This window comes from Manihot esculenta, chromosome 2 (genome assembly GCF_001659605.2).
Source record: "Manihot esculenta cultivar AM560-2 chromosome 2, M.esculenta_v8, whole genome shotgun sequence".
NCBI lineage: Eukaryota > Viridiplantae > Streptophyta > Magnoliopsida > Malpighiales > Euphorbiaceae > Manihot > Manihot esculenta.
In genome coordinates, this window is record NC_035162.2 from 17,257,001 (window position 1) to 17,270,546 (window position 13,546).

The 13,546-nt window shown below is 34.9% G+C and overlaps 1 protein-coding gene across 1 annotated transcript; it reads right to left on the minus strand.

Moving 5' to 3' along the window:
• Window positions 1-1,184: 1,184 nt before the first annotated feature.
• On the minus strand, window positions 1,185-5,861 carry LOC110606500. Its single transcript, XM_021745336.2, has 5 exons — window positions 5,410-5,861; window positions 4,882-4,952; window positions 3,793-3,898; window positions 3,263-3,395; window positions 1,185-1,541 (listed from the first exon to the last, which is right to left on the minus strand). Exons 1-5 carry the CDS (start codon window positions 5,484-5,486, stop codon window positions 1,377-1,379), a joined length of 552 nt encoding a protein of 183 aa, XP_021601028.1. The 5' UTR covers window positions 5,487-5,861; the 3' UTR covers window positions 1,185-1,376.
• Between the last annotated feature and the right edge of the window lie 7,685 nt (window positions 5,862-13,546).

Here is a 13,546-nt window from a genome sequence, read left to right on the forward strand (position 1 = left end):
AGAATGATCTACACCAGAATTTATGGGGCCAGAAAGCAAGGGAAAGAGAAGAGGAAGAGGAAAAACTTGTAATAGTGCTGGTTTTGATACTCTCTTTACCCAGTAAACCATATATTTAAAAAAATGAAAAGAAAGAAGACAAACAACAAAATAAATATTAAGAGACGCCACGTAGATCAAACAAGATCGAATTTACTAATAGTCAAACTCGATCTTAATCATCTTGAATTAGACTTGAATAAAATCTCCTAATGTTAAATAAATTATGTTTATTTTCTTTCACAATCTTAACCCTATATTTGAAATTAAAAATTTTATAATAATTTAATTTAATTTAATTTTTTAGTTTTCTTATTTGAAATTAAATTATTTAATTTTTATTTAAAAAAAATTGATTTGATGAATAATTTTATAAGAATTTATTTAAATTTTTTGATGAAAGGTAAATCATTGATTCTGGACAAATTTTCTTAAAAAAATTATCACCTATTTCATAAACCTTTTAATTATTATTATTTTTATTTTCCTTTAATTTTTGGTTTGAGCTTGAAGTTCCAACAGGAGAATTCACTGATTCTTAAGATCCATTTATTTAGAAAAAATATTTTATATGTCTAGCATTTGAAACATTTAAAAAAGTAAATTAATAAAAAATATTTTTTTTTTAAAAAGGCTTCATCATTATTTTTTTTTATCTTTGAGAATTTGACCTATCAAATAATTCTATTAATTTTCATGCAAAAGTTTTTTTTTTCTAAAATATGCATTCTCTAGCATTTAAAGCACTTAAAATAATTAATTAATGAAAAATATTTTTCTCATAAAAAGATAATTAAACCATATTAAGAAAAATTACCTTTTATTTTTCAAAATAGAAAGTCATTTTTGAAATTTTGAGAATTTCATTTAACATAATAGACTTTCTATGTATAGAATCTTAATTACAAAGACCTTGCTCTTTAACATTAATCAAATAGTAGAAAATATCTTGGAGAATAATTTTGTTAGGGAACATTTTTATAACCACCTTGTGCATTGTAAACTAAACTTATTCTCATTGCTTAGTTGCAATGTGAAAAATCCAAAAACAAAATTCTTAAATCCAGAAAATGATTTCATCTTTTCAAAACAAAAAAAAAAATATTTTTTCGTCAATTTTTCTAAATATCCAAAGGGTAAAAATTGCAAAAACTTCAAAACATACCAAGGGTTAGATATTCATATGAGATTTCCCAAAGCATAGACCCAAATAGGAGAATGAATGGAATACAAGAAGGTTACATTTATATACAAGCAACATTTAGGTAAGTTATATGTACAGGCGATACCATTCTCAGGAAGATAAGCAAACCAAATGAGTGCTTATACAATACCGATCAAACATCCCTTACCTTGAGCTGGATTTCGGTAAACGAGTTGGGTGATTTTCTTGGGCTTGATGGAACAGAGTTGAACTTGCGAACCAAGATCTTGAAAAATGGAAAAAACATTATGTAGAGTGCAGCTAAAATAAAAGGCACTGCAACAAGCCATCCCAGTAACTGCATATAATGAGCATGTTCATTAGAATTGAATTAAAAGGGTAATCGGATAATCAAAATATAGTTAGGATAATTGCACTAAACCAAGTTGGAACAAGAGATTTGATGTTAGAACAATTTGTAACATGTCAAGACTAATATATCTAGTTTCCTCATTCTGTTTTAAATTTATGTAACAGTTGAACCTCCCTCCTTCTATCCTTTCAATGTGCGTGGATTCTGCACTCTTTGCTTTTTCCACATCGCTTCTTCATTCTCTTGCAGGGGAATAGTAAAACCATATTTGATCTGCAACATCATCAATGCTGCAGCATCTTCACAGGTTAAACAAATTTGAACTAGCTTTTCTAGTTATTCCATATGCCTCCAATTTTTTCTTCTAATCCAAAATAAAATTTAAAGTAAAAAAAAAACTCCCATTCCTTCGCCAAACGCTTATCAATGCTCCATATACCAGCTTCTAAAGGCGGATACCTTTCCTGCATTACCCTATTAAAGAAACCATTATATTCTAAATGAAGAGAGTGCAGCACTCTTAGACATAGATCATCAGAAAATCTTAATTGACAGGATGCAAATTCCCTCAGGTTTACTAGTGGGTTCTACAATTACTATTCATTGAACATCAACACCCAGTTTTCCACTCAAATGCCAAAATGCTCCTATGGTGACATCTTCACTAATTATCTGGCACATAGGATCAACATAATTACTTGGAACTTGGACCCCATAAAAAATTACCCATATTTGTTTATATTCTAGCCTCCTCTATTAATGAATGTAGCAGCTATATATATATATATATATATATATATATTTATATATCATAAAATCTTTTTTTAAAAAAAGAAGCTAAGTGGATAAATACAACAGTTCACAAAGCTAAATCCGGCAGTATGATGCAAATAAGACATCAAGTTGTTGACAGCTGAAGTCATCAGAGTTGCATAATGTCAATGCGCAATTGTCTCATTCTCAAGCTTTAGTTGTACAAAACAAGTTATGAGATCGTCAATCCACAGTGTTCGACCTCACAGCTGGAGAAGGGTTGTTTGTTCCAAGAATAATAATTCATACCTTATTACTCACTCAAAATAATCTATAAGATGCATTCTTTCACTAACTACCAGGATTATTATGTTGCAGAATGCAGAGGATCATCTCTGCCAAAACCAATAACACACTCAACCAAAATTTAACTAAACCATATAAGCAAAGTTGTTGTGCTTAAACTTCTTAACATTAACCTGCAACAAGTTGGGCTAATAAGGTACTTCAACTCAACTTTAATCCAAACAATTTGGGCCTCACAGGGCACTTGAGAATAGACAAATAAGTTTCAGATAACAAGAGAAACCCTCATGTCCAACTGCCACCTCCACCCAGGCACCAGTAGTTCCTTAAGATGTGTACTACTTTCTTTCAACACTCTTCAAACTTGTTAATTCATCTCTTTGTTTTGATATATTAGTTCAGTTCCTAATCCTCAGAAGCAGTTTATACAAAATGGTTTTGCAGCCACATAGTTGATATATAGGAAATATAACACAGTTGAAATGCTAAACTGGGGGCTCTGTTTGTGTACGTGTAGTTGGGGGCAAGAACCAGGAGGATGATTTCAATAAATATATAAAGAAATAAATAAGAGAAGTTGCACAATTGCATGTGCTCATGTGAGAAGCAAGTGAATTGAACTTTAATGTCTAAACTTCACTACCTACCGCATGGGTAATGCTTAATAAGACCTCATGTGAAGCTTGGCCTGTCAATACCTTCTTCAAAGCATCAGAAGTCAATGGAAAATGAGGTCCACCAGAGATAACTTCACCAAAGCGCAGGAAGGGTACAACAAGACTTGAAAGCAAAAATAATGGATTAAAATCAGTATAGAAAAATGAATTTGGGCGGGTTTTGAGCTGCTAAAACGCCAGTGTTTAGGAAAATTAAGGATCCATTTATCATCATATATACAATGTGCATTAAACATTCTTTGTCCATTGGAAGAAACAGGCAATTACTCGAGATGCTTGAACATCTCAGTATAAAATCATAACAAATTGGAAAAAATGTGAAATAAAAGAAACCCATGAAAGCATCAGATATTTTATATGTCCAGAAGATTAATTGATCTTGTAAATGATTTTTTTTAAAAATAAAAAAGGACAGCATCTCAAAAATAGAGAAAAAAAATCATCTTCATTATCAATGACAAAGATAAATGCAAAGCAATGGTATAGAAAGCAGAAAATACCTCAACTCTATGGGTGTTGCAACAAAATTAGCTAACATCACAGTTGGAGCATGGCACAGAGACCCAAGCAAAGCAATAGCCATCCCACATAGCAGAACAGTGACTCCTGAGGATGACAAGATTAGCCCATTCAAGAAATTTTAGATGTACCAAGCTTTACAAATTCTATCTTCTCTTAATGTTGGAAAATTTATAGTACAAGCTATAAGAACTGCAAAGTAGAATCGATTTAAATAGCCAACCCACACAACCACCTAACACTGCCCTGTTTAAAAACAACTAAAGGCTGGCACCAAAATTCTGATGCGGAAAAGAAGGAATTCCTACAAGATCCAGAATATAAATTAACTTGTAACAATCGCTCGAGCTCTTGTACAAAACTCCAGCTTGGTCATTACATTTTCTCATGGAAAATTTACTTAAATTGCAATAATTATACAATGCTCAAAATGGATTCACTTATGGGAAATCATTCTGGCTTTTCATAAAATAAACCCTTTTTCTTTCCTTGGCAGTCTATTCCTGTAATCACTTTACACTAAACTGGGTCGTTGGAGTCATTTACAATCAGTAAGTTGTTTTCATCATCAACTTCCTATAAAATATAAGGCTAATGAATTCCATCCATTTCCTTGCATATGACTACTATCTCATTTGCCCAAAATGTCTGTCACTGCATTCTGCTGTAGTATAGCAAATATACATCATGCTTTCAGACACTAAATTAGCAGGACACAAGGTACCAAATACGTAAACTAAATTTGTAATTTAGCACATTGTACAACTGCAACTGAGCTTCCCATAACTCTTAACATAACAACTTTCATTGATCAAACCTTTAAAAACTCATCCCATTGAACATTTCTATCTATAATTGCTAAATAGAAATGCACCAGGGATTCCAGAATTACAGAATAATATATTTAAATGAATGTGGAGGCAAAAGGGGAACCAATCAAAATGAATTTAACACTGCAATCAAGATGAGCAACAGTGGTGCTCACCAGATCAGCAGATAATATTTCTAAAAGTTCCAAACCGTTTGAGATTCAAAAGCAACAATTCCAAACTGATTTCAGAACTCCGTACCACATATTGGAAATATTCCCAGAGTAATTCCAAGGGCTGCAGAGAATGCCAGTTGCTTCGGCTCTGTACCCCTGAAAAAAAAAATTAAAATCAACAAATAATAATAAGCAACTACTAAAATAAACATATTAACTCCCAATTAACAGCTATCAACTTGACATTAAAAAAAAAAAAAAAAAAAAAAATCTAAAAGAAAAACTTGAGATAAAAATTTGAAACCTAACCTATCCTCCTGCCATCTGGCCAGACATTGTTAATATAAGCAACCAAAAAGACTACATTTGATTGAAGAGTTAACTGAGGAAGATTAGAAAGTGACAGATACTCCATAATGTGCAAAAAAACTTATGATTTTTAGCTTTAAATTCCTTCAGCGAACTTAAGCTTAAACTAAACGAAAAAAAAAAAATAAAGAGGAGCTGAAATATCTATATATCAAATCCAAACAGGCAGAGAAGCTAAGAAGAAAATTATATCTTTAAAAAAAAGGATCACAGCAGGAGAACATCAGAGAGAGAAAGAGAGAACCTGCTAATAATTTGGTAAAGAGGATCGACGATCTTCTTGTTAAACCAAGCATTCAATCCAATCCTCGATACCGCCATTTGCTTTCTTCTCTAGACACCGAATGTATCGATTTTCCACTGCTTGTTTGAACTCGAATTTCGATCAGAAATGGCAAAAACGAATCAATTTGGGGATTCCTAAAAAAGACAAAAAATTTCATTCATTAATTATTCGTAATTAATTCGTCTTCCTCGCACTTCCATGACATGATCAGAGATTCCTTCCTCGGATTCACAAATCTCACTCAAAAAAATATAAATTCAAATTTAAAATTATTTTCTTTTTATTCTTTGAATTCTATTTTAGCAGTAATTAAAAATGTTATATTTTATTTAGTCATCAATCTGAGATGCCATGCGAAAGGAGAAGTGTAGTTTGTGACTTCCTGCTTCGCACAGACAGATAAGACACGAGAACAACGGAGTTCCAACTACTAATTCCAGTGTGGGGGCCGCAGTTATCCTTACCTGCGATTTTATTGTTAACGAATAATTTCATGAAACGTGGGATGCTTTTACGTCAGCGATGCACAGAATAGTTTCTTAATCACTCGGTTACAGTTTTACTCCACAGTAAGTTGGTTGATATTAAGGTAAATTTAGAGAAAGATATGATAGATAACATGTCTAGAGGTTACTCTTTAAATAGCTTGTTGATAATTTTATCTTAGTAGAATTTTAATTCTTTGATAGAATGTGATCAAATTCCAACAGGTCATGAAAAATTGAGTTTCAATAGGATTTTAGTTTAAAATGAGTTTAGAAGGTCTTTTTAGTCTTGATCGGACTGTAAAAAGGTCAATTCAGCCTTTTGAATCTTTAGTGGTTCATATATTAGTATTATTAGTCTCTCCATCTGTCCATAAATCTTTAGGTTTGGGAAATCTTCCTTTTCTTTATGTCGTGTTATTGTGTTACTTTTGAAAGATGTTACGTTGAGAAAATGAGGGGTCGTTCCCCCTCTCTCTTTGTTCATTTTCTATAAAAATGGGTGTGAGGCTCATTTAGCTCACATCAACCTTCAAATCTCCTTCCTCTCTAGCATTTGTGTTTTCTCTCGGTCGTCAGTTTTAAGAACTTGTTTTTTGTGTTCTTCATGCTCCTTTGTTTAGGGAATTCTTTTTCTATTTATTTCTAAGTTTTTTGTGTGAATTTTTGTTGGATGTTGTTTTGGTCTCTGGGGTTTTGCGTTACTTGAGAATTCTTTTATTTTTCAGCCTATGATTTTCATACCTCCGGTGAAAGTTTTTGATTTTTCAGCGATATTTTTTGGTCTTTTGACGCTAGTTTTCGGTCCTTTGACTACAGTTTTCGATCTTCCGGCGATAGTTTTTAGTCTCGTTGACAATTTTCAATCTCCGGTGATAGTTTTTGTGCTGAAAAGAGGGCACATCTGATTAATATTATTGGTCTATCTTCGGAGGAGGCTGATGATGGTATTTATTCTATGTTTTTTGTTTTCTTATTCAATTTTTTAACATAAATGATTTTCATTTTCCTTTGCAGATATAGCTGGAGATAATGCTTCGTGGATGAGGAAGGTTGCAGAGAAAAGAAGAAAAGAATCAAGCCAAACGGACCCTTCTAAGAGAACGAGCACTGTAGGGGAGCCTTCCAATCCTGACCTCGCTCCTCCAATTCAAACCACTCTTGATGCTCCTCATTCGGCAATATATCATGTCTTTTCCAATAATTATGAATCGTAGATATAGTGAGTAGAGTCGAATCCACAGAGAACGAGGTAACTACTATATTTTTATTTTGTGAGGGCAGATGTGAAAGAAAGTGAATGACGCTCTCACGACCTGCCTGATGATCGGCTTGTTCGACTTATCAATTTGACAACCTGTCGACATACCTGTCCAAAAACCGACCTGTTGATGACCTGATGACCATTCTTATCACTAAACGATCTGCAGATCTTCTTGACTGACCTACTGTTCTTATGGCTGACTTGTCGACCTCTTGGTGACTTTCCTGACGTGATGACCTATTGAGCACACGACTTGATGACTTGAAGGCTTGATGTTCGACTTGTTGACTACACGTCTTAAAGATCCACTTGTCAACCAATCGAGCGTCTGACTGTCCAACTGCCCAACCTTATGTCTGGCTTCAAAACAAAATAAATTAAACTGTAAATATAAAAAGGGCTATTGATTGAGAAGATTTAACTAGAAGCAAAAGTAAACTAATAAAGAACAAATAATTAAAGAGATTAATTAGAGTAAGAAAATATTTAGTTTTGAAAATATCTCAGTGTGAATTCTCTAGATTGATCATAGATTCAAAGATGTCCAATCTCAAATTCTGGTCAACCAGTTATAGTCGTTGAAATGGTCGAATAATCTAATCTTCCCTTAGATAAAAGATTGAAAAGGATTAGTTCACTAATCATCCCCTAATTATCAAACAAACTACATGATCAGCTCAATGAGATTTTAATTTGATAATAATATTAAAAACTAGGAAGACCTAACTCCGACCAAGAAGCTCATTCAGCATGGCTGTAAAATCGAAATTCGTTATTCCACAATAAAGCATTATTTGTCACAAATATCAAACTCATAAGTGATTACAAATTTAATGAATCTGAATGACTGTATACTTTTCATTCAACTAAATAATTGGTCATACTGCATCAATTAAACAAATAATAATCTCAATAATAAAAGGAATAACATGGAAAACAGAAATGAGAAGGAAAAATTAAGCTCGATTTAATCTCACAATCCTTGTGAATTACACCTTGAAAATCCCTAGCTAGCTAAAGTTAGATAAAGGAGTTTAGCTACTAAAGCTCATGATAAAACTCTGAAACTCTGAATAAACTCCAAATTCTGAATTGCCCAATTACAAAGAAGCTTTTCCTTTTTAAAGGGGTAATCCTAAACTAAAGAGGAAGAAAATAAAATATCCCTTAAAAAGGGAAAGAGACGATCCCTAATTTCTTGGTCTTTCTGAAATCATTCCTTTCCAAATTCGTCTTCTTCAATCATATTTGAAAATCACGTGACATTTCATAAGTCGTGCCCGCAATTTTGTGTGTGAGGTCTGCCTTGTCCAATGTCAGCTTTACGAGAGGTCTGATGAGGTCTGCTTTGCGAGAGGTCTAACGAGGTCTGCTTTGCACGAGGTCGGTCTTGCAAGAGGTCAACCCTATAAGAGGTTGGCTTTTCAAGAGGTCTGTTCGACAACTACACGTCTGGATTCTCCTAAATCTTCCAAATTAAGAGCTTTTCTTTCAAAGAGAACAAAACCTGTCAATATCGCAAAAAGGAAAGAAATATCCATAACTTAACATAATCAACTCCAATTTCATAAAGAGGAATGTGCACTAAATAGGCAAAATATACACCCTATCAAATTCTCCCACACTTAGTTCATGCTTTCCCTCAAGTATGAGATATATGTAAAAATTCATGTCCCACATGTAATTCCTTAGCTCGACCTTCACTGTTTGAATAAAACTTGACTCAATAAGTTCTAGGAGATCAACCTAAAGAGCAATATAAAAATAGGTAGCAGTAGAATACCTCCTATAGAGCCCAAAACTCGAGCATCAAAAATACACAAAGTAGAGCCTCCATATTTAAGCACACAATAGAGATTTTCAAGTGATTAAGTTAATTCAAATCAAGTCAAATGCCAAAACTAGTCAAGCTATAAAGCACACAATACTTCATATTTTTATTTTCTTTTAATGTTAAGTGCCAGTGAACTATTCCAACTCAAAAATCTTCTTCATATTATATGTAGTTGAGCACTTTTTCTTGCTTGAAGTGTCAATTGTTTCAGCGCAAGGGCGCATATTGGTGATACCCATCCCTGATTACTTGTGTCACAATCCTCAAATGGCTACTAGCTCTACTCTTTATCCATTACCAGATAGAGGAGTACATTTTGTGCTTCTTAGGGCTCATTTTACTTTCTTAATGATGAAATGGCCCACCATCACTTAGCACTTTTATTTTGAGTACAATGTTATCACATAATTATCATGGCTGAAGTTCTGGCACATACTTTAACTAAATTGACAATCAAATTAAGAGCAAGCAATTTTCAGTCAAATATTTATTATAAGGCTCTCTCAAAGTGTATTTAAGAGTCTAGCAGTGTGAGCAAAAGAGAGACTCTACTAAGACTACCTAGACACTGCAAACTGACTTAACCTCCTAAAGCTCAAGTGGCTAGCTTTTCATGTAAGCAGGGTTCTAATGACATTGAAAATGGCATAACAAGAGGGAAGAAAAAAGTGGAATTATGCTCGATGTAAGCCCCCCTCCACACACACACACTTAGCTTACTTGGTCCCCAAAGTGAATAATGCATAATCACAACTGAAAAATAAGAAAGGAAGAGGACTTCCTTGGAGTCATGGGAGTAGCGGGCGCTGGAGGGCAAGTGGGTGGCAGAGGGCAAAAATGGTCGAATCCATTGGGGAAGGGTGGGAGTGAATAGTATCCAGGCACAATGAGGGGTAGACCTGTCGATCAAGGGTACTGGGCTCATGAGATAGCCATTGAGGTCGGAAACCAATTGTTAGTACTTTAGTGGGTGGTGGTCACCACTCCTTTTTTTTTGCGACCTATACATCTAAAAGGGAAAGAAGCAAACTCCAGACCATCCATTAGTGATCCCAAATTTGAAAATAATCAGAAATATAATTATTACAAAAAAACAAAAATTCAAAATAGAAAAAAAAAAAAAAGAACATAAGATGTGGGCACTCTTCAAAAATGGGTTGCCTCCCATAAGCGTCCTACTTTAACGTCTTAGGTTGGACAAGTAGAGGTGGTGTCAAATTGCATCAGAATGCTTGGTCAAGCATATATCTTCCTTTACTTGGTCTCGAAAACCTTCGTAGAAGAGTTTAAGCTCGTATCTATTAACCATAAATGTCTATCCTATGTCGATAAATGGAGGAGGGAAATAGTCTTCTTTTGAAGAGGCATTTAATTTTTTATAATCGATATAGACTCGCCCTCTATTTTAAACACGGGTGGGCACTATCTCACTATCATCATTCTTCACAATTGTAATTTCGGTCTTTTTAAGTACCACATATACCAGGTAAATCATACCTGCATCCAAAAGTTTTTGAACTTCCTTCTTCACTACTTCCATCATTTTTGCCTCTTCTATGGGAGTTAACTTGCTGGATATTATGACTGGCAAGGTCTCATATTCACCTAAATAAGTATATTTAAAGTGGTCGAGTAATTCTTGTTCGACTGTTGGGCAATCGATTTCGTCGAAAGGGAATCCCTGCATCAGATGTTGCTTTCCTGCTGCTGCTAACTTGGGCAAGGAGTTCGCTTCCGTGTTCTCACCCCTTGGCACTTGGGTTATGGAAATTGCTTTCTTCTATAATTCGAAGTCAGCAAATAAATGCTTCACCCTGAATTCATATTTTGCAAGGTTGGTATCTTTGACTTGAAAATTGCTCTGGCACTGATTTACCACCAATTGTGAGTCATAAAATATGTCACTTAGTTGCTCCCAACTGTTTTATGATTCTTAGAGCCATCAATAAGGCCTCGTATTCACCAATATTGTTTGTGATGTTGAATTTATGCTTTGCTGCCTACCGTAGTTTTATCGAGTGAGGAATAAGCAAGAGTATGCCTATCCCTGAACCGATGGATCCTGAAGCACCATCAACCTACAACTTCCATTCTTCTTTCTTTTCTTCTTCTAAGGGTACTATGAGAGTGAGTTTGGCTACAAAGTATGCCAATGCCTATGCTTTTAATATTATCCAAGGTGCATATCTGATATTATATGCGGTCAATTGGACTGCCCATTCTGTTGATCATCCATCTAGATCATGCCTGTGGAGTAGCTTCCTTAGAGGATAGTTGCTTCTTAGTTTGATTGTATGAGTTTCGAAGGTCACAAATTTCTGGATGCCATTAATACGGCATAAGCCATCTTCTCCAAAGTTGGGTAATTATTTTTTGCTCCTTTTGAAACCTGGTTGGTATAGTATACCAGAAACTATTTTCCCTTCATACCAAAACTGAGCTTATGGTTTCGGATGTTATTGAAAGGTATAAGTATAATGTTTCTCCTTCCTTAGGTGTATAAAGGAGTGGTGTTTAAGAAAGGATATTTTTTAGTTCCTCGAAGGCCTTTTCGCAGTCTTCTCCCCATCAAAATTGTTTCCTAGCTTTCAAGGCTAGATCGAAAGGGAAATATCTTTTCGCAAAGCAAGACATCAATCTACCCAGTGCTGTTATTCTCCCATTCAACTTTTGTACTTCCTTAATTTTTTTGGAGGTTGCATGTCTAGGATGGCTTTGATTTTCTCTAGGTTACCTTCAATTCCTCTTTCAGACACCATAAAACCTAGAAAATTTTTAACTTTTATTCCAAAAGTGTACTTAAGATTGAGCTTCATTCTCACCCAATCTAGGATGTCAAATGCTATCATGATATCTTCTGCATGATCCCCAATCTTCTTGCTTTTGATGATCATGTCATCGATGTATACTTCCACTATTTTCCCTATATGCTCTGTGAATAATCCATTCACTGGATGCTAGTACGTGGCCCCCACATTCTTGAGATCGAAAGGCATGACTTTGTAACAAAAGACTCCTTCGTCAGTAATAAAGTTTGTCTTTTCAACATCTAACCCCTCCATCATGATTTGATGGTATCCTACAATTGAATCAACTAAGGAAAAAACAACATGTCTAGCTGTTGCATCGACTAGTCTGTCAATGGAGGGGAGAGGGTAATGGTCCTTTAGGCAAGCCCTATTTAAATATGTGAAGTTGACACACATCCTCTATTTTCCGTTTATTTTTTTGACCACTACTACATTTGCTACCCATGTTGGGTATTGGACTTTCTGGATCAGGTCAGCTTCTTTTAGTTTTCGTACCTCTTCAGCGATTATTCTCTACCTTTTAGGGGCAAAATTTCATTTCTTCTACTTTACTAGTTTGACAGAAGGGTCTACATTGAGCTTATGACTAAGGATTGTCGGGTCTATCCCTATTACATCTTCTAGTTTCCAAGCAAAGGTTGATATGCGGCTCTTTAGAACTTCTAGGACTTTGGCACAATTCTCCCTTTCCAACGCAGATCTTAACCTGACTAGTTTACCTTCTTCTAACTCCTCCATAGTCACCTCATCCACTGGTTCTAGGGAAAAAGTCTGCTCAGGTTTCTCTAAAAGATCTTTGGATAGACAACTCTGGCAAATCACTTTAGTGGACTGCTTGTAACATTCTTGGGCCGATTTCTAATTCCCTTTTACGACTACTATACCTCTAATGGCAGGAAGTTTCAAGCATAAATACTTCATATTAATGATTACTCCATGGTTGTTCAGGATGGTTCGTCCTAGTATCGCATTGTATGATAGAGGGATGTCAACTACTGCAAACTCTACATAGATATCCCTTTTGAACTTCTTGTCCCTAAGGAATATAGTTAGGTTCATGATCCCCAATACTAGCACTGACTTATCTCTTAATCCCACCGAAGGATAGGAAATCTGTGACAGGTCCTTCTTGTCTAAGGCCAGCTTGTTGAACACCTCTAACGTTATCAAGTTCTCAAAACTCCCTGTATCAATCAAATTTTGTTTTACTACGAACCTATTCATCTTGGCTAAGATCACTAAGAGGTCAGAGTGAGGAGATGAGACTTTATTGTTTGCTTCTGACTCGAAGTTTATTGGATGTCGGGATAATGCCTGTACCGCCATAACATGTGCCTCCTTTTGTCTTCCCCTTTTCCATTCATCTTTTGTAACTCAATACCTCCAACAATCATATTAATTGTCCCTAGGGTCTCAAGGTCATCTTCTTCATTTTTTTCTTTTTCTTTAGGAGTTGTCTTGGCTCTTCTTCTTTCATAACTTGCCTTTCCATCTTCACTTTGATAGGTGAACTTTTTCAAGGCTCCCTTCTTTACCAGCTTTTCAATTTATTTCTTTAGGTTTCGACACTCATCCGTTGTGTGACCGTCACCATCATAAAAGTGACAGAACTTGCTTTTGTCTCTTCCATTTGAAGTATTGGGGTTTACTCTCTGAGGGTACTTGATATACTCACTATTCTTCTGAATCCACATGAGGACGC

Excerpts from the sequence above, each read along its gene's own strand:
- LOC110606500 (XM_021745336.2), bottom strand. The coding sequence starts at position 5,486 with ATGGCGGTATCGAGGATTGGATTGAATGCTTGGTTTAACAAGAAGATC. Across the intron at positions 3,899-4,881 it reads GGGAATATTTCCAATATGTG|GAGTCACTGTTCTGCTATGT; the intron begins GTACGGAGTTCT and ends TGTCATCCTCAG. Across the intron at positions 1,542-3,262 it reads TATTAAGCATTACCCATGCG|TTACTGGGATGGCTTGTTGC; the intron begins GTAGGTAGTGAA and ends CATTATATGCAG.